This window comes from Gorilla gorilla, chromosome 4, assembly GCF_029281585.2.
Source record: "Gorilla gorilla gorilla isolate KB3781 chromosome 4, NHGRI_mGorGor1-v2.1_pri, whole genome shotgun sequence".
NCBI classification, from domain to species: Eukaryota; Metazoa; Chordata; class Mammalia; order Primates; family Hominidae; genus Gorilla; species Gorilla gorilla.
In genome coordinates, this window is record NC_073228.2 from 27,423,095 (window position 1) to 27,449,229 (window position 26,135).

At 39.0% G+C, this 26,135-nt stretch overlaps 1 protein-coding gene across 4 annotated transcripts in view; it reads left to right on the forward strand.

Annotated features, from left to right (window-relative positions):
• Window positions 1–26,135, forward strand: part of SMURF2 (SMAD specific E3 ubiquitin protein ligase 2) — a 115,817-nt gene that overhangs the window by 76,691 nt on the left and 12,991 nt on the right. For all 4 annotated transcript variants that reach the window (XM_031011619.3, XM_063706182.1, XM_055386830.2 and 1 more), the window contains 6 exons: window positions 1,850–1,933; window positions 4,400–4,602; window positions 6,811–6,895; window positions 13,282–13,440; window positions 21,563–21,758; window positions 22,922–23,025. In XM_031011619.3, coding sequence (XP_030867479.1) covers window positions 1,850–1,933; window positions 4,400–4,602; window positions 6,811–6,895; window positions 13,282–13,440; window positions 21,563–21,758; window positions 22,922–23,025 — 831 coding nt within the window. The remainder of the gene's footprint in view (window positions 1–1,849; window positions 1,934–4,399; window positions 4,603–6,810; window positions 6,896–13,281; window positions 13,441–21,562; window positions 21,759–22,921; window positions 23,026–26,135) is intronic.

Genomic DNA, 26,135 nt, shown 5'->3' on the forward strand with positions numbered 1-26,135 from the left:
AGTAAATAATTAGCTACTATTATTTCTATTGCTACTATTATTGTTACCCTCAAAAACTAAGAGAGAAGTTATTTGCCTAAGGCCACATAATAAATGGCAGAGCCAAAACACACAAACCTGTCTTGATTCTAAAGTCATGATTTTTATCATTGGTCTCTTTGATACTAGTTCTAACTCTTTTCTGATTTTATTTTTAACATTCAAAGTATTTTTAACTAACTTCGATGAGATATAACTTACATGTAATAAATTGCATCCATTGAAGTATATAAATGGTTAAATTTTAACTCCAATTATTTTTTTATACAAAATTTTATACCCAGGTTATGGTATTTACTCATTTTTTAAACTGTTAAAAATCACTATAATTAACTGTTCGTAGATCACTTTAGCTTCTAGGTATGTCTGTTAGCTCTTTTATAGATATGAAGTAGATTATGGTATTTTTGAAAAGGAAATTTAGGATGAAATAACTAATCAATATTGAGAGAGTGCCAGCAGTAATAAGGCTTATTGTTCTAAACTTGCCCTACATTATTGTACTATAATTGTAATCACAGGAGGGAAAATACCCTAGCATCTCTTTATTTTCTGTCTTTTAGAGCCCTTCAACCTCTGCCAGTATCTTTGTAGAAATATTATCACATTTATGTAGTCATTTGGCTCTTTTTCATTAAATGAATTATGGTAAAGAGTTGATAGAAAGTAGCAGTCTTGGCCAGGCATGGTGGCTTACGCCTGTAATCCCAGCACTTTGGGAGGCTGAGGTGGGAGGACCACAAGGTCAAGAGATCAAGAGCATCCTGGCCAACATGGTGAAACCACGTCTCTTCTAAAAATACAAAAAGTAGCCAGGCGTGGTGGTGTGCACCTGTAGTCCCAGTTACTCAGGAGGCTGAGGCTGGAGAATCCCTTGAACCTGGGAGGTGTAGGTTGCAGTGAGCTGAGACCGCGCCACTGCACTCCAGCCTGGCGAAGGGGCAAGACTCCATCTCAAAAAAAAAAAAGAGGAAAAAAAGAAAGTAGCTGTTTCGATGTTTTTTTTTTTTTTTTTTTTTTGAGAAGGAGTTTCGCTCTTGTCACCCTGGCTGGAGCGCAGTGGCATGATCTTGGTTCACTGCAACCTCCGCCTCCCCGGTTCAAGCAATTCTCCTGCCTCAACCTCCCGAGTAGCTGGGATTACAGGCGCATGCCACCGTGCCCGGCTAATTTTTGTATTTTTAATAGAGACGGGGTTTCACCATGTTGGCCAGCCTGGTCTCGAACTCCTAACCTCAGGTGATCTGCCTACCTTGGCCTCCCAAAATGCTAGCCTCCCAAAATGCTAGCTTCCCAAAATGCTGGAATTACAGATGTGAGACACCGCACCAGCCAATAGTCTTCATTTTTAAAAAATTAGTTTGGGTAGGCTAAATGCTTTGAAAAGCTTTTGGCCGGATGCGGTGGCTCACACCTGTAATGCCAGCACTTTGGGAGGCCGAGGCGGGTGGATCACGAAGTCAAGAGACCTCGTGATTTTATGGTTAAATAAATTTTTAGTATAGCCATTTTCCATATTCTGGAGTAATTAGTATGAATTTAATTGTGTATTGTTGACATTATTAAAAATTCTCAGAGTTTGGCTGATGGAAAATATTTGTTACACCTCAGCATAAATACTTTAGAAGCTTCAGAATCCCATAAAATATATTACAGAGTTCTAAAATAAGTTGAAAAAATTCTATATTCTGTGAATTGATACTTCGGGTTGGCATTCCCGATTTGTAACAGCAGATGTCTTACTGGCTTGCTTGTTGCACTGTGTCCAAGTTTCCTATTAATGCCTTATCACTCAATATTTTTATTTAAGCTGGGAAGAAAGGAGAACCGCCTCTGGAAGAATCCAGTATCTAAACCATATAACAAGAACTACGCAATGGGAGCGCCCAACACGGTAAGAACATAGAAATATTTTCTCATGATCTATGGCAGCCACCCTCCTGAAGTCCTTTTCTATTTATCTGTCAGCTTTACTAGATTTTTTTTCTTGGTTTTTGCTGCTGTAGATCAGTAGATCTTATAACAGGTGCCATTGTTATTTTTTAAAAGTGATCTTCAACACTTTGACAGGTCATGCTGTCATTGTAGCTCCAGGGCCTGCAGTGGTACTCAATAAATATTTATTGAATGAGGCTGGGCGTGGTGGCTCATGCCTGTAATCCCTGCACTTTTCGAGGCTGCCTGTAATCCCTGCACTTTGGGAGGCCAAGGCATGTGGATCACTTGAGTTCAGGAGTTTGAGACCAGCCTGGGCAACATGATGAAACCCTGTCTCTACCAAAAAAATTAGCTGGGCATGTGGCTTATGCTTGTGGTCCCAGCTACTTGGGACGTGGAGGTGGGAGGATTGCTTGAACATAGGTGGTGGAGGTTGCAGTGAGCCAAGATCGTGCCCGTGCACTCTAGCCTGGGTGATAGAATGAGACTCTGTCTCAAAAAAAAAAAAAAAAAAAAATTGGCCAGGCATGGTGGCTCACACCTGTAAGCCCAACACTTTGGAAGGCCAAGGTGGGCGGATCACTTGAGGTCAGGAGTTCGAGACCAGCCTGGCCAACATGGAGAAACCCCATCTCTACTGAAAATACAAAAATTAGCTGGATGTGGTGGTGGGTGCCTGTAATCCCAGCTACTCAGGAGGCTGAGGCAGGAGAATGGCTTGAACCCAGGAGGTGGAGGTTGCAGTGAGCCGAGATTGCGCCACTGCACTCCAGCCTGGGCGATAGAGCGAGACTCAGTCTCAAAAATAAAACAAATAAAATAAAATAAAAATCGAATGAATTAAATTGATAAGCAGAGGAATCTCTGAACTAAATCTTGAAGAATGTCAGGTATGGTCACTTCGTGGAGCTTACTGTATAAAGACATTGGGATGCAAGATAAATTTTGGGAACTGCAAAGAGTTGCTTTTGAAGTAACTGAAAACAAATGGTCTGTGTGGCTGAATCCCCTTCTCCTCACCCTTTTAAGTGAGAACAAAATTTGCCATCTTGTGCAGTGTTTTGTTTTGCCTGTTTTCCCCCTCTTGAGCAGGACTGGCACTAGGCATAAAATACCAAATTCTTTTCATTAGCTGCACCTACTTTTATTTATACAGAACTAATTGCTTAACTCATTGGATCACAAGGTTTTCTCTTTTACATTATAATTCTCAGGTAAAAGCTTAGCTCATGTTGCCAAGTTGCATTTCTAGTATTAAACTGCCAAGGAATTTATTGAAGTACCCATTTTTATTATATCTGAGCACAAATGAATATGTACTTGTGTCAGTGTTCAAGGTTTCACTTGAACACCCATTTCCTTCTGACTCATTTAACCAGCAAAATTAACTTGAATTTCTACATGTATAAAAGGATGATTGTTGTTTTAAATGTTAATTTTTTTTTTTTTTTTTGAGATGGAGTCCCACTCCATTGCCTAGGCTAGAGTGCAGTGGTATGATCTCAGCTCACTGCAACCTTTGCCTACTGCAACCTCTGCCTCCCAGATTCAAGCAATTCTCGTACCTCAGCCTCCCGAGTAGCTGGGACTACAGGCACCCGCCCCCACACCCGGCTAATTTTTGTATTTTTAGTAGAGATGGGGTTTCGCTATGTTGGCCAGGCTGGTCTCAAACTCCTGACCTCAAGTGATCCGCTCGCCTCGGTCTCCCAAAGTGCTGGGATTACAGGTGTGAGCCACCATACCCTGCCATGTTAATTTAACAATGAACTCTTGATTATTTTTTTATTTTGAAAGATCTGCAATAGTAGACTGGAAGCCCCTTAAAGAGACAAACTGTCTTCTTTCCTTTTGTGATGTATTGTCAAATGACTGGGTGACTTTTTTAGGTTGGGAGGTCTGAGGGACCTCTTAGGAGGCAATAATAAACTGATTTGAATGACAAAAAAGAGCCAGGCCTAGGGAGAGTAGGAGAAAAGAATATGCCAGGTGGAAGGAAGAGCAACTGCTCTCAGGTGGAATGACCTTGGCAAGTTCAAGGAACAGGAAGAATATGAGTGTGGCTGAAGCAGAGTGGGAGGGAGAATGGTGGGAAGTCAGGTCTAAGGGAGAGGCTATAGCTAGATCAAGCAGTGTTTTGTAAGCCAGTCTCATATCCACAGATACGTGTGGATTTTATATCAAATATCATTAAAGTCATTTAAATACATAGTTGATGACATGCTTATCATTTGCATTTCTTTGGTGCTTAGAGACTTCAGGTTTGCTTTTACTCAGAGTTCTTGAAGTCGTTATACTTGTATTAGTCGTTCTGTTTTCAGATATGATAAGTGATTATTACTGCAGTGTATATATATTGTCTAGAGAACTCTACTTTTGATATCTAAATTGATAATGTCTTTTCCTTGTTAATTTTCAATAGACCGGCATCCGAATATTCTAGCCCTGGCAGACCTCTTAGCTGCTTTGTTGATGAGAACACTCCAATTAGTGGAACAAATGGTGCAACATGTGGACAGTCTTCAGATCCCAGGCTGGCAGAGAGGAGAGTCAGGTCACAACGACATAGAAATTACATGAGCAGGACACATTTACATACTCCTCCAGACCTACCAGAAGGCTATGGTATGACAACTAGCAAAGGAAAAATAAAATGTGGTTTACTGATTTCAGCTTGCTGAGGAAGTCAGAAAATATATTTTGAAAAAGTTATTAATCTGAGCTTAGGGATTCTGCATGAAAATAAATATAAAACCTCCCAACTTTGAAAAGTCTTTGAAGTGGTAGATGACTACCTAACCAACAGTTTGACCTTGTGCTCATCATTCAGCCTCAGTGTTTGTGCTCTTCTATAATGAAGTGAGATGACTAGTTTATAACAAAGATAGTGTGAGAAGCATACGAAATGAAGTGAGACTGTTTTGTAAATAGGCACTGTATAGAAAGGTAAGATGGTATTGTTACTGATAACGGTAATCTGAAGTTCAACCTATGACATAATTTTTTAGACATATATATTTAGAAATAATTTTAAAGGCATATTTCTGATCATATATTTGTATTGTCTGTAATTTTGGATTATCTGATTGGATTGTTGTAAATGACTGAGTCACTTCTATGTTTGTATAAAATGATGACAATCTTATATAAAATCCTAGATTATAAAATTTCATGTGGAAGATAACATGAGTCTTCTCCTAATAGAATACGGAAGTTTCTAATTTAATACCATCTTGTGAATCCTTGTATATAGTCTGAACTTGACTTCCTCTTCTTGCCAAAAGCTCACCAAGGTTACTTACATCTTTGCCCTCTTAACAGACTATAGATAAACCACTTTGGATTGATGTTGACATCTAATGACCAACACTGGGAATTGCCACATCTAAGTTTTATTTTACTCAAGAATATATTTTAAAACTCTTCTACAAATGCATGATTATTTTAGTTTTAAGTGTATTTTAGCTCTTTAATTTGAAAAAATTTGTCCATTAACTGTGCTATGACTCAAAGGTTAACTTTTAGCACAATCATTAAATTATAGGCTTGAGTGACAGACAGACCTAGGACCTAGGTTCATATCCTGGCTTGGCCATGTAACACCGAGCACATTATTTAACCTCTTTGAGCCTCAATTTTATCCTCTATAGAGGAAAATAATAGCACCAGCCATCTAGGTTTGTTGCAAGAAATCAGTGATGTCTAATCTCGTGAAATGCTGGCACAGTGTCTGGCATAGTAAATTTTAACTGTCGTTATCAATGTTCAGACCTGAGAAGAAATACTCTCCTGCCATTTCTCTTTGAGATTATAAGGCAAGCTCTTTAGAGTGGGAGTGGTTATACTTCTACAATATTTCTGTGATTTGAATTTTAAAAATTGTATAACCAAAACATAAAAATAAAGTGGATACCAAGGCTGAAATTATTATAGCTGTCCTCTATAGTAATATGATTTTGTTTATAATTTGTGAAAGTTTAAAGTTTAAATTTATTGACATTATATGTTTATAAACAAATTAGATTTATACTAATAAATATTAGTAATAGTTTTATTGTTTTATGTATTGAAGTTTCTCATTAGATTTTGTCTAAAGAAAAGTGGTTCTGTTGTTTTAAAAAAAAGACAAAACAAACCCCACCATAAAGAAACCCTTTTAGAGATTGTTCTCTTCACCCTGGCCTTTCCTCTGTCTTCCCAAGGATTTTGAGTTCATTTTGTCCTTGATTTTTTTCTCCCCAGTGTGCATGCTTGCTCTTTAGTCCTCTTCTTTCTAATTTGGCTATTTTTCCATCTCTGTTTATGACATAGAATGTCTCCCCAGTATCTCATCTGTTTTGCTTCTCTTTGAGCTCAAATGTAATCTTGAGAATATACCTTTGTCTAGCAAAGAGAAAACATAAGTTTTGGTATAAAATTAGGCATAATAAGCATTATCAACCTCCAGACTCTTTGAAAATTTCTGGAAGTTCCTCCTCAAATCTTCCCAATGTTGGCCAGCCTCTTTCTCAGAGCCTTTTATACATCATTTAAAATTTTTTAGTTATTAGTATTGTGACAATCTTGATTTGTTTTCCATTGCAACATATTTAGTATTTAAGCCACGTTATAAGTTTAGTTTGTTTGTGGATAGCTGGCCTGTGGCCCTCATCATTTGTAAAATTGTTTCCAAGAGACAGAACAAATGATTTGTAAAGCCCTTTTTTGATAATAAATAAAATAGATTGGTAATTTGGAGATTTTTCCCTATTAGTATATCATCTTAGTGTATATAACTGTCTTTGATCTGGACAGTCTGAATGTCTTTGTTATCAGTGTTTATTAATTTTACAGAACAGAGGACAACGCAACAAGGCCAGGTGTATTTCTTACATACACAGACTGGTGTGAGCACATGGCATGATCCAAGAGTGCCCAGGTAAGAACGTATTTTAAGCACTCTTTAGACCATCAAAGAGCCATTTCACCTAGGATTTCTTTGATTTTTAAGAAATTTTTACCTTTTAAAAATAGTTTATGTAAAAGTTTGACTCTTCTGATAGTTACTTCAGTTTTGACATTTAGTAGAAAGTCCTGCCTACTTCTCTGCAATCCCACCTCAGATCTCCCCTCCCTCACCAGTTCCTAGCCACCCTCCCCTGCTTCCCCTTAAAAAAAAGTGGAATAGGCAGGGCATGGTAGCTCATGCCTGTAATCCCAGCACTTTGGGAGGCCAAGGTGGGCAGATCATGAGGTCAAGAGATCGAAACCATCCTGGCCAACATGGTGAAACCCCATCTCTACTAAAAATACAAAAATGAGCTGGGCGTGGTGGTGCGTGCCTGTAATCCCAGCTACTCAGGTGGCTGAGGCAGGGAATCGCTTGAACCCAGGGAGGTGGAGGTTTGCAGTGAGCTGAGATCACGCCACTGTACTCCAGCCTGGCCACAGAGCGAGACTCTGTCTCAAAAAAAAAAAAAAAAAAGTGGAATGAAAACATGTATCTTTTAGGAGTTTGAAATTTGTCTTAGGGCACCAAGCAGGGTGGCTCTTACCTGTATTCCCAACACTTTGGGAGGCTGAGGCATGAGGATCACTTGAGCCCCAGGAGTTTGAAACCAGTCTGAGCCACATAGACCTGGTCTCTACCAAAGATTAAAAATCAGCTGTATGTGGTAGAGCACATCTGTGGTCCCAGTTGCTTGGGAGGCTGAGGCAAGAGGATTGCTTGAGCCATGGAGGTTGAAGCTGCAGTGAGCCTTGGTCGCGCTACAGCACTCCAGCCTGGACAACAGAGCAAGACCCCATTTCTCTCTCTCTCTTTTTTTTAGTGTTTTATTTATTTATTTATTTATTTTATTATACATTAAGTTCTAGGGTATATGTTCACAACGTGCAGGTTTGTTACATATGTATACATGTGCCATGTTGGTGTGCTGCATCCATTAACTTGTCATTTACATTAGGTATATCTCCTAATGCTATCCCTCCCGCCTCCCCCCACCCCACAACAAGCCCTGGTGTGTGATGCTCCCCTTCTTGTGTCCAAGTGTTCTCATTGTTCAATTCCCACCTATGAGTGAGAACATGCGGTGTTTGTTTTTTTGTCCTTGCGATAGTTGGCTGAGAATGATGGTTTCCAGCTTCATCCATGTCCCTACAAAGGACATGAACTCATCCTTTTTTATGGCTGCATAGTATTCCATGGTGTATATGTGCCACATTTTCTTAATCCAGTCTATCATTGATGGACATTTGGGTGGGTTCCAAGTCTTTGCTATTGTGAATAGTGCTGTAATAAACATACGTGTGCATGTGTCTTTATAGCAGCATGATTTATAATCCTTTGGGTATATACCCAGTAATGGGATGGCTGGGGCAAGACCCCATTTCAAAAAAAGAGAAAGAAAATTCGTGTAGTCCCAGCTGCTCATGAGGCTAAGGTGGGAGGCGGAAGTTGCAGTGAGCTGAGATCACACCACTGCACTCTAGCCTGGGTGACAGAATGAGACCCGTCTCAAAAAAAAAAAAAAAAAAAAAAAGGATAGAAAAAGAAAATTGACCTGGGGAATAACGGAACACATACCCTTTAAAAACGGGTAGTAGGTTAATATTCTTAATTATGGTTCAGCTTAAAAAAAAAAATCTTTAAAAAATTTAACCTCATAAATGCATTCAATGTTCTTTTATGTGTTCCTTAATAAAATTTCATTTTTAGAAAACAACGTAATTTAATTAATTAATTAATGTTTTTGAGACGGAGTCTCATTCTGTTGTCCAGGCTGGAGTGCAGTGGTGCAATGTCAGCTCACTGCAACCTCCGCCTCCCGGGTTCAAGTGATTCTCCTGCCTCAGCCTCCTGAGTAGCTAAGAATACAGGCACCTGCCACCACACCCAGCTAATTTTTGTGTTTTCAGTAGAGACGGGGTTTCGCCATGTTGTCCAGGCTTGTCTTGAACACCAGACCTCAGGTGATTTGCTCGCCTCGACCTACCGAAGTGCTGGGATTACAGGCGTGAGCCACTGTGCCTGGCCCGAATTTAATTTAAATATCCAAACTTGTGTATTTCAGCTGCAGATATTGCATTTACTAACCAAAATGTCAATTACTTTTAACTTCAAAAAGATGAAATGACACACAAATAAATTTAGTGATTTACCATAATTTTTGGAACATTGTTTTCTCTCTGCCTACCTCCCTCTCTTTTTTTTGAGACAGGATCTAGCTCTGCTGTCCAGGCTGGAGAGCAGCAGTGCAGTCCTGGCTCACTACAACCTCTGCCTCCTGGGTTCAAGTCATCCTCCCACCTCAGCCTCCTGAATAGCTAGGACTACAGGCATGCGCCACAATAGCCCGCTAATTTTTGTATTTTTAGTAGAGATGGGGTTACGCCATGTTGCCCAAGCTAGTCTCGAACTCCTGAGCTCAAGTGATCTGTGCACCTCGGCCTCCCAAAGTGCTGGGATTACAGGCATGAGCCACCGTGCTTGGCCCTATTTTGAGTTATTTTTTAATGAACAGATGCAAAGTACCAAGTAGTCCAGTTGCAACTGGAAAAAAGCTTGAATTCTAAATTAAATTATAAATCAACTTTGTATGTTGCACATACAAAGGATTTGTAGGATGTGGATATTTTATGTTAAGCACAGCAGCCCCCCTCCTCCAAAACAACCCCCCAGAACAACCCACAGAAGGTTGTTTTTTTTTTCCTGCCTAAAGCTTATGCTCAGGACTCTATTGTGTATTTGAATAAAAAACAGATGTGACTAGCTAGTCTTGGGTTGCTTTGATACTCTCTATTTATAAATAAAACTGTGATTATGAAAATGTCTTACTTTGTGTTTTAGATCTCAGAATTCTTTGAGGGTGGCAACCAAGGGAATGTGCTATTACTCATTACTTTATCAAGGTTGCCATTTCCATGTCTTGACAATATAAGCTGTTAGTTTTTAAAAAGTAGTGGGGGCCGGGGACAGTGGCTCACACCTGTAATCCCAGCACTTTGGGAGGCTGATGCAGGAGGATCACTTGAAGTCAGGAATTTGAGACCAGCCTGGCCAACATGGTGAAAACCCATCTCTACTAAAAATACAAAATTAGCCAGGCATGGTGGCATGTGCCTGTAATCCCAGCTACTCAGGAGGCTAAAGAAGAAGAATTGCTTGAACCTGGGAGGTGGAGGTTGTGGTGAGCCGAGATCGCACCATGGCACTCCAGCCTGGGCAACAGAGCAAGACTCCATCTCTAAAAAAAAAAAATAGATAAAAAGTAGTGGGGAGGAAATTTTACTTTTTTTTTTTAAGCTTACTAAAAAAAGAAAAAAAAATCCAAGGGCCTAACTTTTCAAAATCAGTTTTATTATATAAATTGTAAGAAGCTTTTTGGATTCTGTTTATCTAGTTGAAGGTCAATAATAAGCTTTTCTTTAAAATAATTAGGAATTATTTGTAGGAAATGTATAGAATAACAGTGATCATTTTTTTTTAACTAAATGATTTACAATAGTGAGAAAGTTGACCTTGAGTTATATGTTGAAAGAATAGTATGTAAGCTGGCAACAGAAATTGAAATTGAGACAGATTTCAGCACCACTGTTGGTAATAGGCTCTTATTCCAGAGGAAACATGTCAGGTTTTTATTAATGAGTAAAGGATTTCTGCAAAGCTTTAAGAATATCTCTTGTTGAGTATTCATGTATTTTGAATGATGATTTTATGAAATAACACTTGGGATTATTTTTCTTATTCTGTATCCCCCAAATTACCTTAAAAACTTACATCTTTTGTTTTGGAGGATCCTTTAGCAAATATGCCTTTTGTATGGAAGATCTTTTATGAAAGTATACTATAAATATTTAGATTCTATTACAATATCACTATTCAAAGATATTTATAAAATTGCAAAGTCAGACTCTTTAAAACAAACTTTATTTAAAGATATCCAGGATACCTAGATTTATCCAAGAAATCTCATTTCATCATTTTTTGCATTTCTCTTTAAAACAATGATTAATGCCTTGTTATTTGTTATATTGCATACTGAGTGACTGTAGTCTTGAAATACAGATCTGTGTTACTTTGTATGACTGTATAACATTCCATTTTTCTTTAACCAGCTCCCAGTGAGACATAAAGATTATTTCTAGTGTTTTGCTCTTTTAATCAGTGCTTTAGCGCTCTCCCATGTATGACTGTAGATTTATAAAATTCTAAATAAAATGACATGAAATGAAATTCTACATTTTATCAGTAGAATTGTTCATTTTTTATTTTAATTTTTTTTTTAACTTTTAGGTTCAGGGGTACATGTGCAGGTTTGTTATAGGTAAACTTGTGTCATGAGGGTTTGTTGTACAGATGATTCTGTCACCCAGATACTAAGCCTAGTACCCATTAGTTATTTTTGCTGATCCTCTCCCTTCTTCCACCTTCCACCCTCTGATAGGCCATAGTACCTGTTGTTCCTCTCCATGTGTCCGTGTGTTCTCATCATTTAGCTCCTACTTATAAGTGAGAACATGCAATATTTGGTTTTCTGTTCCTGCTTTAGTTTGCTAAGGATAATGTCCTCCAGCTCCTGTTTTTCATTTCTAAACCATTAAAAATCTATTTGGGGCCGGTGCAGTGGCTCATGCCTATAATCCCAGCACTTTGGGAGGCTGAATTTGGGAGGCTGAACTCCCTGAATTCTCAGCTTGGGGAGGAAGCTTTAGGTTTCCTATCCCAGTCTTGCTGCTGGCCTGCCCTTCTGCCTACCTGCCACTCAGGTACCATCTTTACTCAGTCCCCCGAACTCCCTTTTTTTTTTAAATTTGAGGAGAATTCTTGGAACTTTCCCTTGCCTCTTTTGAGACTAGCAGTGTTTCAAATAGTGTTTTTTCCTACACTTTAGCTGTTCTGTAGCAGGAGTCTCTTGGAACACCTATAACAGAAGTCAGAATCATTGCTTTGGCAAATATAGGTCCCTGTGTGCCCATCATTGGTCTCACGATGACTAAGGAGAGGTCATCTCAGGAAAAACATTTTTCTAGTATAACTTTTAAAATGTGGTTTTGATGAAATTTGTGATTACTTATAATTATCTGTTACAATTTAAATTTACATAAACATGCTGCTTTTATCTTCTCCTCCTCCCCCTCCTCCTCCTCCTCCTCTTTTTTTTTAATAAAAAGAGGACCACAAAAACAGTTTTACTATCTAGATGCTTGAGTTTGCTTGGTCACTTTCAGAGTATGTCGTTTCTTTGGTATTTACACATGGCTCTGGTAACCTAAAGTATTCATTTAAGGCAGGAAATGACCTGATCATATCATACATTGTTACACGCAGTCTCAATTATGTCACCAAGGGCAGTGACTTTTCTCTTCTGGTGGATGACAACAGCAATTTCCACACTTTGGAAGCTTCACTGAAATATTTTTTTCTAACAGTGTAGAGGATAAGAATTTTCAGTTCTATTGCCAGTTTATTATAGAGGATACAACTCTGGAACAGCCAAATGGAAGCAATGCTTAGGACACAGTATGGGGGGAGGGCAAGGAGCTACCATGCCCTCTCTGGGCAGGCCACCGTCCAGTACCTCAGTGTGTTCACCAACCTGGAAGCTCCTTAACTCATTCTTTAAGGCCCTATAAATCCTTCTCTATATATACTAGTATTTTAAGAATGTATAATATAATAGCAATAGTCTTTGGTCCATTAAAAATCTTAGCTTTTCTTATTGCAGTGGTAACCCTTAGAGCACTCTTGGTAATGTATCTTAAACAGGTTCTTCATTGACTAACTTTACAGATTTTAGAATTGCAGTTTATTCTTTAAAAATATGCTGTGATTATTTTCAGGATCATAATTTCAGTAACATTTCCAGTTTTGCTTTGTTGGCGAGCTTAAAATTATGGGATGGACATTTTATGCAAATTTTATGGTATAGTAAAGAAATGAAGGGAAATTTTAGAAAGCATTTAATTCTTTATATCACTGACACTTGTAAAATTACTTCCTGTCAAACACGTATTGAAATACAGTTTATGTTGGCAAATATTGTGATTGATTTTATATTAATTTAAATCTGTATTACATTAAAGCCTAGGAAATTACTAAAAAATGTAGGCTATGTGATAAGTTTTTCTGAGCCATTTATGGATTGGGCTTTGAAGATGAAAGTTTATTAAACCATTGGGAATTAAAGATTCCAGCTGAACATCTCAAGTTTCTGAAACAATACATTTTCTCACACTTTGCGGAATTGTTCTGTGTCATTTACACTTGCTTGGTTCAGCAGGGCGAGCAATGAGGTATTTTTTATTTTATATTTGTTTTTGCAGGGATCTTAGCAACATCAATTGTGAAGAGCTTGGTCCATTGCCTCCTGGATGGGAGATCCGTAATACGGCAACAGGCAGAGTTTATTTCGTTGACCATAACAACAGAACAACACAATTTACAGATCCTCGGCTGTCTGCTAACTTGCATTTAGTTCTAAAGTAAGTTTTTGAAACAATACATGTTAAAATGGGAGTTAAACATGATGAAACGCATAGATGCTTTTAATAATAAATGTGAGTCTCGATACAGTGGCTCACGCCTTTAATCCCAGTGCTTTGGGAGGCCGTGGCAGCAGGATCACTTGAGGCCAGGGGTTTGAGACTAGCCTGGTCAATATAGTGAGACCTCGTCTCTACAAAAAAAAAGTTTTTTAAATTAAAAAATTAGCTGGGTGTGGTGGTGTATGCCTGCAGTCCTAGCTACTTGGGAAACTGAGGCAGGAGAATCGCCTGAGCCCAGGAGTTTGAGGCTGCAGTGGACTATGATCACACCACTCCAACTCCAGCCTGGGTGACAGATGGAGACCCTGTCTCTTAAAAAAAAAATGAAAGAACATCTACTTTCATCAGTTATAATTTACTTTTATTGAGCAAAATTTATGTAAGAGTGTGACAAGGTTTACTCTGATATGAGTATTTTAAACCTACTATGCTTTTAGGTAGGAACCTGTCTTGGAATGTTAGGAAAAGGGTTATTAGAGGTGCTCAACATGGCCTTTTACAGAGGCAATATCTTGACAGGAGAAGTAGGGGTTGAACAGGCTAATTTTGTGTTGCCATTGTAATACAAAATTATTAATAATTTATATTAATGGCTAACACTTTAGTAGCACTTATTGTGTGCCAAGCATTGTTCTTTATACTTTACATATGTTAGTAAGGCCAGGCATGTGGTTCATGCTGTAATCCCAGCACTTTGGGAGGCTGAGGTTGGAGAATCACTTGAGCCTAGGAGTTCAAGACCAACCTGGGCAACATGTGAGTCCTATTCTCTTCAAAAAAATTTTTAAAAATTAGCTGGTCATGGTGGTGCGCACCTGTGGTCCCAGCTACTCAGGACACCGAGGTGGGAGGATCTCTTGAGCTCAGGAGGTCGTGGCTGCAGTGAGCTGTGATCGCACCACTCATTCTAGCTTGGGCAACAGAGTGAGACTCTTGTCTTTAAAAAGCAAACAAACAAAAACACCCCAAATTAGTAATTTCACCCTCAGAAAAACTCTGTGAGTTAGCTACTGCCATTTTTACAGATGAGGAAACTGAGGCATAGAGGTTACATGACTTTCCATACGTTGCCAGTGGTGAAGTCTGGAGCGAAACCCAGATGCTCTGGCTTCAGCTGCCTGTGAGGCACTATACTGAATATTGTGTGTATATTATTTGCATCCTTTGCTTTTCTTTTCTCTGTAGCTGCCTCATTTCTTCTAACTCTGTTACTTATTAGCATTGCCTTCTGAAGAATGGGGGCAGGAGGAGGAAAAGAGAGAACAGGAAAACTTCATTACTAAGCAAAGTAGCAAAGTGTCTTTTTCAACACTTCTGGCAAAAACAGAGTGGTATAGCAACAAGGATTTTAGGCTAAGAACTTGGAGAGCAAGGTTCACTCTGACCCCTGAATAATTCATTTTAGCTTCTGTAAATGAATGGTGACATTACCTGCTCTGTCTTATTCATTTGTTGTAAAGTTCTTATGTATGTTAAAATGTTAAAAACACAACAAAAATAATAATATACTTTAAAATGACTTCTGAAAATGTCCTTGTTTCATTAATTTTTGGAGTTAGGTTAATAAAGCAAAAAATTTAAATGAGAACTGGCTACCAGTTTTTAGGATGATAGGAGAAAACATTGAAAATGTGTATCTTTGGTTGCTTTTTCAAAATATGTATAATTATCCTGGCAGTCTCATTATGTCAGCAGATCTTACTTTATTGTAGATAGAAGATTCTAAAACCTTGCTTACAAATGAAGGTCGCAAGTATTTGAAAGCCCTAATGTAAAAGTATGTGAAGAAACAGAGAAGTATGGACTGTTTCTGTGCATTAGGGTCTATATAGCCTAGATAGCAAAATAAGTGTCATCTGCAGTCTACCCTTTGAGTAACACTGCTCTAGGGCGCTTGCCTGGTTGTGGACTTGCTATGTCATAGAATATTTCTATCTTCAACTTTAATGTATGAAGGTAACTTTTCTAAAGTGGCTATGCCAGTTTAGTCTTTTACTGGCAATATATGAGTTCCTGTTGCTGCAGAAGCTTGCCAGTACTTGCTGTTGTTGGACTTCAAAATTTTTGCTGTTCTGATGATGTTTAATGGTTTCCCATTGTAACTTTAACTTGAATTTGCCTAATTACTGATGAGGTTGAGCACCTTTTTATAGGTTTATTGACTATTTGGATTTCCTGTTTTTGTGAAGGTCCTGTTCACAATTTTTTGCCATTGTCTATTGAGCTTGAACAGCTTCTTTGGCCTATTGACCAGCTGCATCAACTTTTTTTGTTAATTTATATCTTTTTGCCCATTTTTCTAATGTAATCTTTATCTTCTAAAATTCACACTATAAGTAAATGTTTTTAATACATTTATAGTTTTGTCTTTTACAGTAAAGTCTTTAATCCATGTGGACTTTACTTTTGTGTATGGATTTTTTTTTTTTTTTTTTTTAGATGGAGTTTCCCTGTTGTCACCCAGGCTGGAGTGCAATGGCGTGATCTCAGCTCACTGCAACCTCCACATCCCGGGTTCAAGCAATTCTCCTGCCTCAGCCTTCCAAGTTAGCTGGGATTATAGGCGCTTGCCACCACGCTGAGCTAATTTTTGTATTTTTAGTAGAGATGGGGTTTCACCACGTTGCCCAGACTGGTCTCGAGCTCTTGACCTCAGGTGATCTGCCCGCCTCGGCCTCCCAAAGTGCTGGGATTACAGGCATGAGCCACCACGCCTAATTCTGGATTTTTTTTTTGAGATGGAGTCTTGCTTTGTTGCCCAGGCTGGAGTGCAGTGGTGCTATCTCAGCTCACTGCAACCTCCGCCTCCTGAGTTCAAGCGATTCTCCTTCCTCAGCCTCCTGAGTAGCTGGGACTACAGGCGCACACCACCATGCCCAGCTAATTTTTGTATTTTTAGTAGAGACGAAGTTTCACCGTGTTAGCCAGGCTGGTCTCCAACTCTTGGCCTCAAGTGATCCTCCTGCCTCAGCCTCCCAAAGTGCTGGGATTACAGGTGGAAGCCACTGTGCCCGGCCTGGGTTTTTTTAAAGGGCATATAGGGGCAGCAAATTGGAATTTGGGGAGATGATAAGGAATAAAAGATGTTGGAGCACTCTACAGAGGGCTTTTGTTTTACTTTTGTATCTTAATTGTTTGTTACCTTTCTGCTTCCCCTACTAGACTTTGAATTACTTAAGAAGACTTGTATCCCATTTATTTTTGCTGCTTTAGTATGTAACATACCCAAAGTACTTGACAAATGTACAATGATAATGAAGAGCCAGTATGGCTCTCTCAGAGGCCCAGGAAGCCTCCAAGAGGTGGTTGTGCTTTATTTACCTCCTGCCTCCAGGATCATCCCTTTAGGTCAAGCTTGTCCAACTCACGGCCCTTAGGCTGGGCCCAGGACGGCTTTCAATGTGGCCCAACACAAGCTGGTAAACCTTCTTAAAAACCATTATGTGGGCCAGGCATAGTGGCTCAACACCTGTAATCCCAGCACTTTGGGAGGCTGAGGCGGGCGGATTGCCTGAGGTCAGGAGTTCGAGACCAGCCTGGCCAACATGGTGAAACCCCATCTCTACTAAAAATACAAAAATTAGCCGGGCGTGGTGGCAGGCATCTGTAGTCCCAGCTACTCGGGAGGCTGAGGCAGGAGAATAGCTTGAACCTGGGAGGTGGAGGTTGCAGTGAGCGGAGATTGCGCCACTGCACTCCAGCCTGGGCAACACAGCGAGACTCTGTCTCAAAAAAAAAAACAAAGAAACCAAACCAGAAAGCTTAAGCATTTCTATATCCGTTTTTGTTTTGTTTTGTTTTGTTTTGTTTTTTTCTTCTTCTTTAAGGACAGGATTTCACAACTCCAGCTACTAGTTCAGTAAAGTCTCTAACCTGATAGATCCTCCCTGGGGTTTATATTCATGTTACATTATATAAAATATATAAAAATTATTTGCAGCATTAAAGTTTCTATCATAAATTAACTTTAAAGTGATAAATTAGTTTTTATTCAGCTATGTAATGTAGTACATAATTTATATGTGAAACAATTTATTGAGATACATAAGAAACAATTTTAATCTTAAAATTGTAGTTTTAAAAAGATTCATAAGGCACTAATTTTAAATTATAACAGTTAATTTATTAATCTTTACATATCAGGATTGTCAGATAGAAGTATCTTTTTTCTATTAATGTTTGATTTCTATTTTTTAAAGATTTTTAAATTGGGGGGTTTTTCTTTAGACGAGTGTTAATGGAGTTTTGAATCTATGTCTGTGAGCCGTCAAATATAGTGTTACCTTATTTGGTACATCTATTATGGTTTTTACTGTTTTTCTCTCTTGGAAATTTTTTTGGCAAAAATGTCATTAGAATATAAATTATTGTTATTAGGCTAATTCTGAAGTGATGAAATTAGTTTAGCTCTTATTTTGAATTTTAGGGTGCTATGATGTTTGGATTATATTGCTATGTAATCCAAAATATTTTTAGATGACGTTTTTTAGCTAGCTTTTTTTACTGTTTCAGCATTTAGGAAATGAGAAAGGCAATACATTATAATCAGATAGAGGAACTGGGCATGGTTGCTCACACCTGTAATCCCAGTGCTTTGGGAGGCTAGGTAGGAGGATCCTTTGAGCCCAGGAGTTGGAGGTTACAGTGAGCTATGATCGTCACACTGCACTTCACTTCATCCTAGGCAACAGATTGAGACCCTGCTTATCTGAGCCAGATAAAAATGTCGTGGGACAAATCATGTTTTAGAGAGGAACGTGGTACTCAAACTGAGAAGAATTGAGAATTAATATTTTGGGAGGAAGCAACAAAAGAAGTTACCTCTTCGAAGTGTATCCTGGGCCTATTGTATATAAATGTACATTTTTAGGATATCCGGTTTGACTTAAAAAAAGCCTTTCTTACACAGATGAATTAATCTTCCTTAGCCCTTTTATACAAATCCCTCCTGCAATATTACTGCCATTATTCTCTTCCAAGGGGGGCATTTTTCATATTCTGAAGATCGTGTAGTTTCTGTGAGACCTCAGTACCTAATCTGTCAGTGACAGGATGCAGTGTTGTTAAACTATTGCAAAACATTGCCATTGGGGTTTAATAAATAACTTTGCCAAGGAAGCATATTCTTCTAAGAAAGCATTTTAGTCAGTTTTTTTTTATTTCCTTTGCTTGAAAAGCATGTTTTTGTAACTCAGTAACTATCTTAATAGTAGCTATAGTAACTGATATTTATTTTGCACTTACCATGCTCTGAGTGCCCATGTCATCTTCATTGCAATCCTGGGCTACCTCTTTCTCACCAGTGAGAAAAATGGGGCCTCAAGCAGTTACAGAACTTGTCCAGAGGTGCATAAAAGGTGCTAGAGCTGTGATTTGAATCCACCCAGTCTGACTATGGAGGTTTTTTTTCACTTCCTGTTTTGATTCCAGTAACACTAATTACTTATTTCCCTTCCTTTGACTGGCATTGCATGAAGATATTCTGCCTTATACCCTTAAAGGAAGCTTTTCTTTTTAAAGAAAAAGATGACTTACGGGCAAGGGGATTACAATTTGAGTCTTTTCCCTGCTTATCAGATCTACTTGATTTCAAGAAAATCATTTGCTTGTTTGATAAAGTCTTTAGACATTGGCAGAGGCCCTAAAGGATAGACCAGCACCCCCACTGTTTCCTGGCCTGCACTCTCACATCAGCCCTTACAGAACTGCCCCTTGCACCCTAGCACACCTGAAGAGACAGGCTGCTTTATTGGGTAGTTAGATTTTTTTTTTCCCTGAGTGCATCAGGAACAATAGTTCCAGGCTAGCTGCCCACATCCCAGAAGGATTTTCTCCTGTGTCCGTTTTTGTCCTTCAGCTCTAAGCCACCTTTCCATTTGCATGGCTTGGTCTTTCACAGGAGACTTTGTGAAGAGGCCTGATATCTGCTGGATTTTTTTAAATCAGCCTTATTGAAATATATTGACATACAATAAACTGAATATTTAAAGTGTACAGTTTAAGTTTTGATATACACCATGAAACCATCACCACAGTGAAGATAGTGAAGATATTCACCACCCCCAAAAGTTTTCTCTTGCCCTTTTGTGATTTCTTCTGTCCCTCCCTGTGGGACTTCCACCCTGTGTTAGTTTCCCAGGGCTGCTGTAACAAAATACCACAAACTGGGTGGCTTAAAACAACAGAAATTCATTCTCTCACAATTCTGGAGGCAGAACTACAGGGTAAGGGGCTGAGTCTATAGTAAGTGATAATGAGTTCTTTCCAGAGGCTTTGAGAGAGAATCTGTTCCATGCCTCTCTCCTAATTTCCCAGTGGTTTCTGGAAACCTTGGTGTTCCTTGGCTTGTAGATAAATTGCTCCAGTCTTTGTCTTCTGTCCTCCCATAGTCTTCTTTCCTGTATGTATGTATCCTAATTTCCCTCTTCTTATAAAGACATCAGTTTTTGGATTTAAGGCCATCCTAATCCAGTATGATCTTACCTTACCTTGATTTTATCTGCAAAGACCTTATTTCCAAATAAGGTCAAATCCACAGGTTGACCAGATGTTGAGCCTTCAGCATATCTTTTGGGGGACACACAGTTCAACCCATAACACCCATCTCCAGCCAACTACTGACCTGCTTTCTGTCAGTATATTAGTTTGCATTTTCTAGATAAATGGAATCATGCAGTATGATTTATTTTACTCACATAATATTGAGATTCATCATTGTTACATAGTTCATTTCTTTGTATTGTTGGTGGTATTCCATTGTATGGGTATACCACAGTTTATTCATTTATCTACTGATGGGCATTTGGGTTGTTTCCAGTCTTTCGCTATGACAGATAAAACTATTATGAACATTTATGCGCAAGTCTTTGTATGTATATGCCCTCATTTCTCTTGGTTAAATAAATAACCTAGGAGTAGAATGGCTTCTTTGCCAGAATCTTTTGCCATGCCCCCAGCCCTCCCAAATCGAGCAGCTCAGTTTTTTGTTGAGTTTTGAGCTTCTTTAGATATTTACATATCTGATATATGCTTTCCAAAGGAATTTTCCTAGTCTATGACTTGACTTGTCTTTTAGTTTTCCTAAACAGTGTCTTTTGAAGAGCAGCAATTTTCTTTAAGCTGAGGTTGGTATTGGGTGCCTGTAGTTCTAGCTACCAGGAGGCTGAGGCAGGAGAATCACTTGAACCAGGAGTTCAGGGCCAGCCTGGGCAATATAGCAAGACCCTGCCTCTTTAAAAAAAATTTAAAAATGGATGTTGTGTTTATCCATTTGTTCTTTCATGGATTGTGCTTTTGGTGTTATATCTAAGAAATCATTCATTGCCTGATGTATGTCATAACAAATTTTCTCCTGTGCTTAGAAGTTTTATGGCTTTGGATTTTACATTGATGTTTGCAGTCCATTTTGAGTTACTTTTTGTATCTGATATGAAATATATCCAAGTTCATTTAAAAAAATAAGATTATACAGTTGTTTATGGAACGCATTTATGTACATGGTAATCTGTTTTGATTTTGTGTGTATGTTAAAAAAATCTTTATTATAGTATTTGTAAGAATAGTTAATATTGACTTGGCATTTTAAACAAAGGTGTATTTTCTTTGTATGGTCATATGTTTTAGGTATAATATTTGGCCTGGTGTATAAAAAGAAGGGATCCCTGCCAAGCTGCCATTCAGACTCCTGTTTGGCTCTTCCAGAAAGAAAGATTCTAGATAACAAGCAGTGTTTGGCACATGCCTGAATTTTAAAGTGGGTGATGGTAAACTCTGTAGGGGAAAATGGAAGCTATATTGGAAAAATTTGTCCTCAGAAGCTGTATAAAGCTTTATGGATAAAATTCCATTATCCAATTCTGTCAGTTTATGTGGACTATGAGAAATAAACTTTGTAGCTGGTTTATTGCTGCCAAAAAATGTCAAGCCAAGTATATGTTCTACTAAGGCTTGGAAAATGATAGAGCTAGACTTGCTTTATAATATGATGCTATTTTAAATCTATAATTGCAATTTTTAAAATTTGATATACTTTAATAATAACATCTATGTTTACTTCTAGTCGGCAGAACCAATTGAAAGACCAACAGCAACAGCAAGTGGTATCGTTATGTCCTGATGACACAGAATGCCTGACAGTCCCAAGGTACAAGCGAGACCTGGTTCAGAAACTAAAAATTTTGCGGCAAGAACTTTCCCAACAACAGCCTCAGGCAGGTCATTGCCGCATTGAGGTTTCCAGGGAAGAGATTTTTGAGGTAAATTTACGAGCCTTATTTTGTTTTATTATTTTTTTTCCAGAAACCCATTGCTTGCTAATACAAACCTCATTTTAAATTAGAGAGAAATTGGCCGGGTGCGGTGGCTCACGCCTGTAATCCCAGCACTTTGGGAGGCTGAGGTGGGCGGATCACCTGAGGTCGCAGTTCAAGGCCAGGCTGACTAACATGGAGAAACCCCATCTCTACTAAAAATACAAAATTAGCTGGGCGTGGTGGCGCATGCCTGTAATCCCAGCTACTCGGGAGGCTGAGGCAGGAGAATCACTTGAACCCAGGAGGCGGAGGTTGCGGTGAGCCGAGATTGTACCATTGTACTCCAGCCTGGGCAATAAGAACGAAACTCCGTCTCAAAAAAAAAAAAAAAATTAGAGAGAAATTAAATTTGTTTTATGCTCTTTTCCAAGAATACCGAGAGTGCTAATTTTTCTCTCTCTCTCTTTTTTTTTTTTTTTTGAGACAGAGTCTGTCGCCAGGCTGGAGTGCAGTGACGCAATCTCAGCTCACTGCAACCTCCGCCTCCTGGGTTCAAGCGATTCTCCTGCCTCAGCCTCTTGAGTACCTGGGACTACAGGCACACGCTACCACGCCCAGCTAATTTTTGTATTTTTAGTAGAGATGGGGTTTCACCATGTTGGCCAGGATGGTCTCGATCTCTTGACCTCGTGATATGCCCGCCTTGGCCTCCCAAAGTGCTGGGATTACAGGCGTGAGCCACTGCACCTGGCCTCTTTTTTAAAAAGAGACAAGGTCTTGCTCTGTCACCCAGGCTGGAGTGCAGTGGCATGATCATAGCTCACTGTAGCCTTGAACTCCTGGGCTCAAGCAGTCCTCCCACCTTAGCCTTCCAAGTAGCTAGGACTACAGGTGCATGCCACCATGCCCAGCTATTTAAGAAAAAACTTTTTGTATAGACAGAGTTTCACTATGTTGCCCAGGCTGGTCTAGAATTCCTGGCCTCAGGTGATCCTCCCGCCTCAGCCTCCCAAAGTGTTGGGATTACAGGTGTGAGCTACTGCATCTGGCCAAATTTCACGTTATTTAGACTTGAGTTTTTTTGATGGATTGGCAGGGAGAGATTAAGTAATAGGCTAAAAGGACCTAATAGTAAGTAATAGGGTATTAAAAATTATTTTTTTCAGGAATCATATCGACAGGTCATGAAAATGAGACCAAAAGATCTCTGGAAGCGATTAATGATAAAATTTCGTGGAGAAGAAGGCCTTGACTATGGAGGCGTTGCCAGGTAAGGACTTGCTTGCTAGCTTATGACATATGGATCTTTGTACTTACAAATTTAAGATACTTCCTGTGGTGTAACTTTCTCATTGACATTTATTTTTTGTTATTTCTTAATGTTTGTATTACTGAGGATATCCTAATAGATATATTCATAATGAGGTTAGGGTGGCACTGCTACCGGACAAGTATTTTGGAACTCCCCAATAGATCATCTGAGTCCCATGAGACTGCAGGCCCTGTGTTTTCTCCATCTCTCTCTTTAAGTACATTATTGCCTCTGCTTTACATTGTCAGGAACAGTTTTGAGATTTAAATGATATATAACCTGAACTGAATACTGGTTCTCTTTGCTTCCATTGTTATGCCTTTTTTCCTTGTTAAATGAATGTGTATGCATGCATGTGTGTATACACATGTACATATCATGATGGTCCTCAGAATGTTTCAGTACAGAAGGTATAATGCTTCTGCTACATTTGTAACTCACAGGTCAAGTCAAATTAATTTTCTTTTTTTTTTTTTTTTTTTGGAGACAGGGTCTCCCTCTGTCACCCAGGCTGGAGTGTAGTGGCATGATCTCAGCTCACTGCAACCTCCCCATCCTGGGCTCAAGAGATCCTCCCACCTCAGCCTCCTGAGTAGCTGGGACTACAGGTACAAGCCACCACACCCGGCTAATTTTTGTATTTTTTTTTTGGTAGAGATGGGGTTTTGCCATGTTGCCCAGGCTATTCTCGAACTTCTGAGCTCAAACAATCTGCCTGCCCCAGCCTTCCGAAGTGCTGGGATTACAGGTGTGAGCCACCACACCCAGCCAGTGATTTATTTCTGATATTATATTTACTACAAGAATTCTTTTCTATGTGTGAAAATTCGTTTTATATAAATGGAGAAACACTGTAGCTCTGTATTGAAATGTTCCAAGGATCATTGTGGTAATTCTGCTTTCCCTAATCTTAAATCCAACCAAAATTATGTTTTCAATAATTCCCATTAATTGTTATTTAGCATTATATGTGTGTATTTGTAGACTTATTTTCATTCTGTCACCTTTTAAACCTACGGATGGATAGTTTCTTTAGTGTGGATTTTTAAAAATAATCCCTTGCACATCATACTTAGGACTTGATAGTTTCTGTGGAATTTGTATTACTTACTCATAACTAGAGTGAATGTTTATTGGGAACACTTCATCATCATCATCAACTACTGGTGGCATCTAAGTACTATAATTATATGTATAGATCAAATAAGTAGTTTATTTTATTTATTTAGTTTTTTAGAGACAGGGTCTCACTCTGTCACCCAGGCTCCATGGAGTGCAGTGGTGTGATCATGGCTCACTGCAGCTTCGAACTCCTAGGTACAAGTGATCCTCCTGCGTCAGCCTCCTAAAGAGCTAGGACTATAGGCACATGCTTCCATGCCTAATTAAAAAAAAAAATTTGGCCAGGTGCGGTGGCTCACACCTGTAATCCCAGCACTTTGGGAGACTGAGGTGGGCAGATCACGAGGTCAAGAGATTGAGACCATCCTGGCCAACATGATGAAACCCCGTCTCTACTAAAAATACAAAAATTAGCTGGGTGTGTTGGCGCACACCTGTAGTCCCAGCTATTCGGGAGGCTGAGGCAGGGGAATCACTTGAACCCAGGAGGCAAAGGTTGCACTGAGCCGAGATCGTGCTACTGCACTCCAGCCTGGTGACAGAGCGTGACTCCGTCTCAAAAAAAAAAAAAAAATTTGTTTTTTTGGTAGAAACAGGGTCTGTGTTGCCCAGGCTGGTCTCAAACGCCTGGCCTCAAGTGATCCTCCTGCCTCCGTCTCCCTAAGTGCTGGAATTACAGGCGTGAGCCACCATGCCTGGCTCGTAGTCAGTTTTTTTTGTTGTTGTTGTTTTTGAGATGGAATCTCACTCTGTCGCCAGGCTGGAGTGTAGTGGCACAATCCCGGCTCCCTGCAACCTCTGCCTCCTGGGTTCAAGTGATTCTGCAGCCTCAGTCTCCCGAGTAGCTGGACTACAGGCGCATACAACCACGCCTAGCTAATTTTTGTATTTTTAATAGAGACGGGGTTTCACCGTGTTGGCCATGCTGGTCTCAATCTCCTGACCTTGTGATCTGCCCGCCTTAGCCTCCCAAAGTGCTGGGATTACAGTCATGAGCCACCGCACCCAGCCCAGTTTTTTGTTTTTTAACCTTACTACTGTCAGGATTTGAGCAGAATAAATGGAATGTGACAGTGATCTGCTTTTTCTGAACTTTATTCCATAGTAGAATCTCAAAGTAGTTGAGTTCTGCTCTTATTTGTGTTCTAAATACTTGGTAAAACAAAACAAAAATTTGGATTTTCTTTTTAAAAAACACGTACACACACCAAAAACACAAGACACATCAGACGAGTGTTATGTTGGGAAGGCTGCTTATGTGGAGATGTTACTTCTTTTTTTAATCTCTAGAGTAGTTTTTCAAATGTTACATAATGGTAGTAATTTAATTTAGACTCCATCGCATAGAATTTTGAAACAGTTTCCTTTAACTAGTTTTAATACTATTCTGCATTTGCTCAAAAATATTATTGAATCTGTTTAATCCATAATATCAAAATATATCATTTAAATAACCTTCCCTAGCCAAGGAATGACAAGAATTAAGACTAGAACTACATCTCTTAAGTTCTAGACTAGTGAATTTCCAAAGTGAGTAACAAATTATCTTTTATACTTTGAAAAATTTGAAGGATTTAATAAATTCAAGGTGGAAGTACTTTTTATTCCAGGTTTTAAAAACATTGATTTACATTGAAGTCAAGAAGTGGTATGGAACATACCCAAAGAATGCACGTTTGCCCTTGAGTCCATACCTACACCAAATGCCTTGCAATCCTTGCCCACTTATATTTTTATCATGGTATGTTTTAGGGTTTATACAGTGAATGATAATGAAATGTCCTTAATACTACAACAAAATATACCCTTGTCCAAAATGAATAGTAAATCAATACTGTATTATATGTCTGTATAAACTGGTCATGATAGGAGTAGACCAGGATAATAGAGATGACGTGGACTTTTTTTTTTTTTCTTTGAGACAGGATCTCACTCTGTCACCCAGG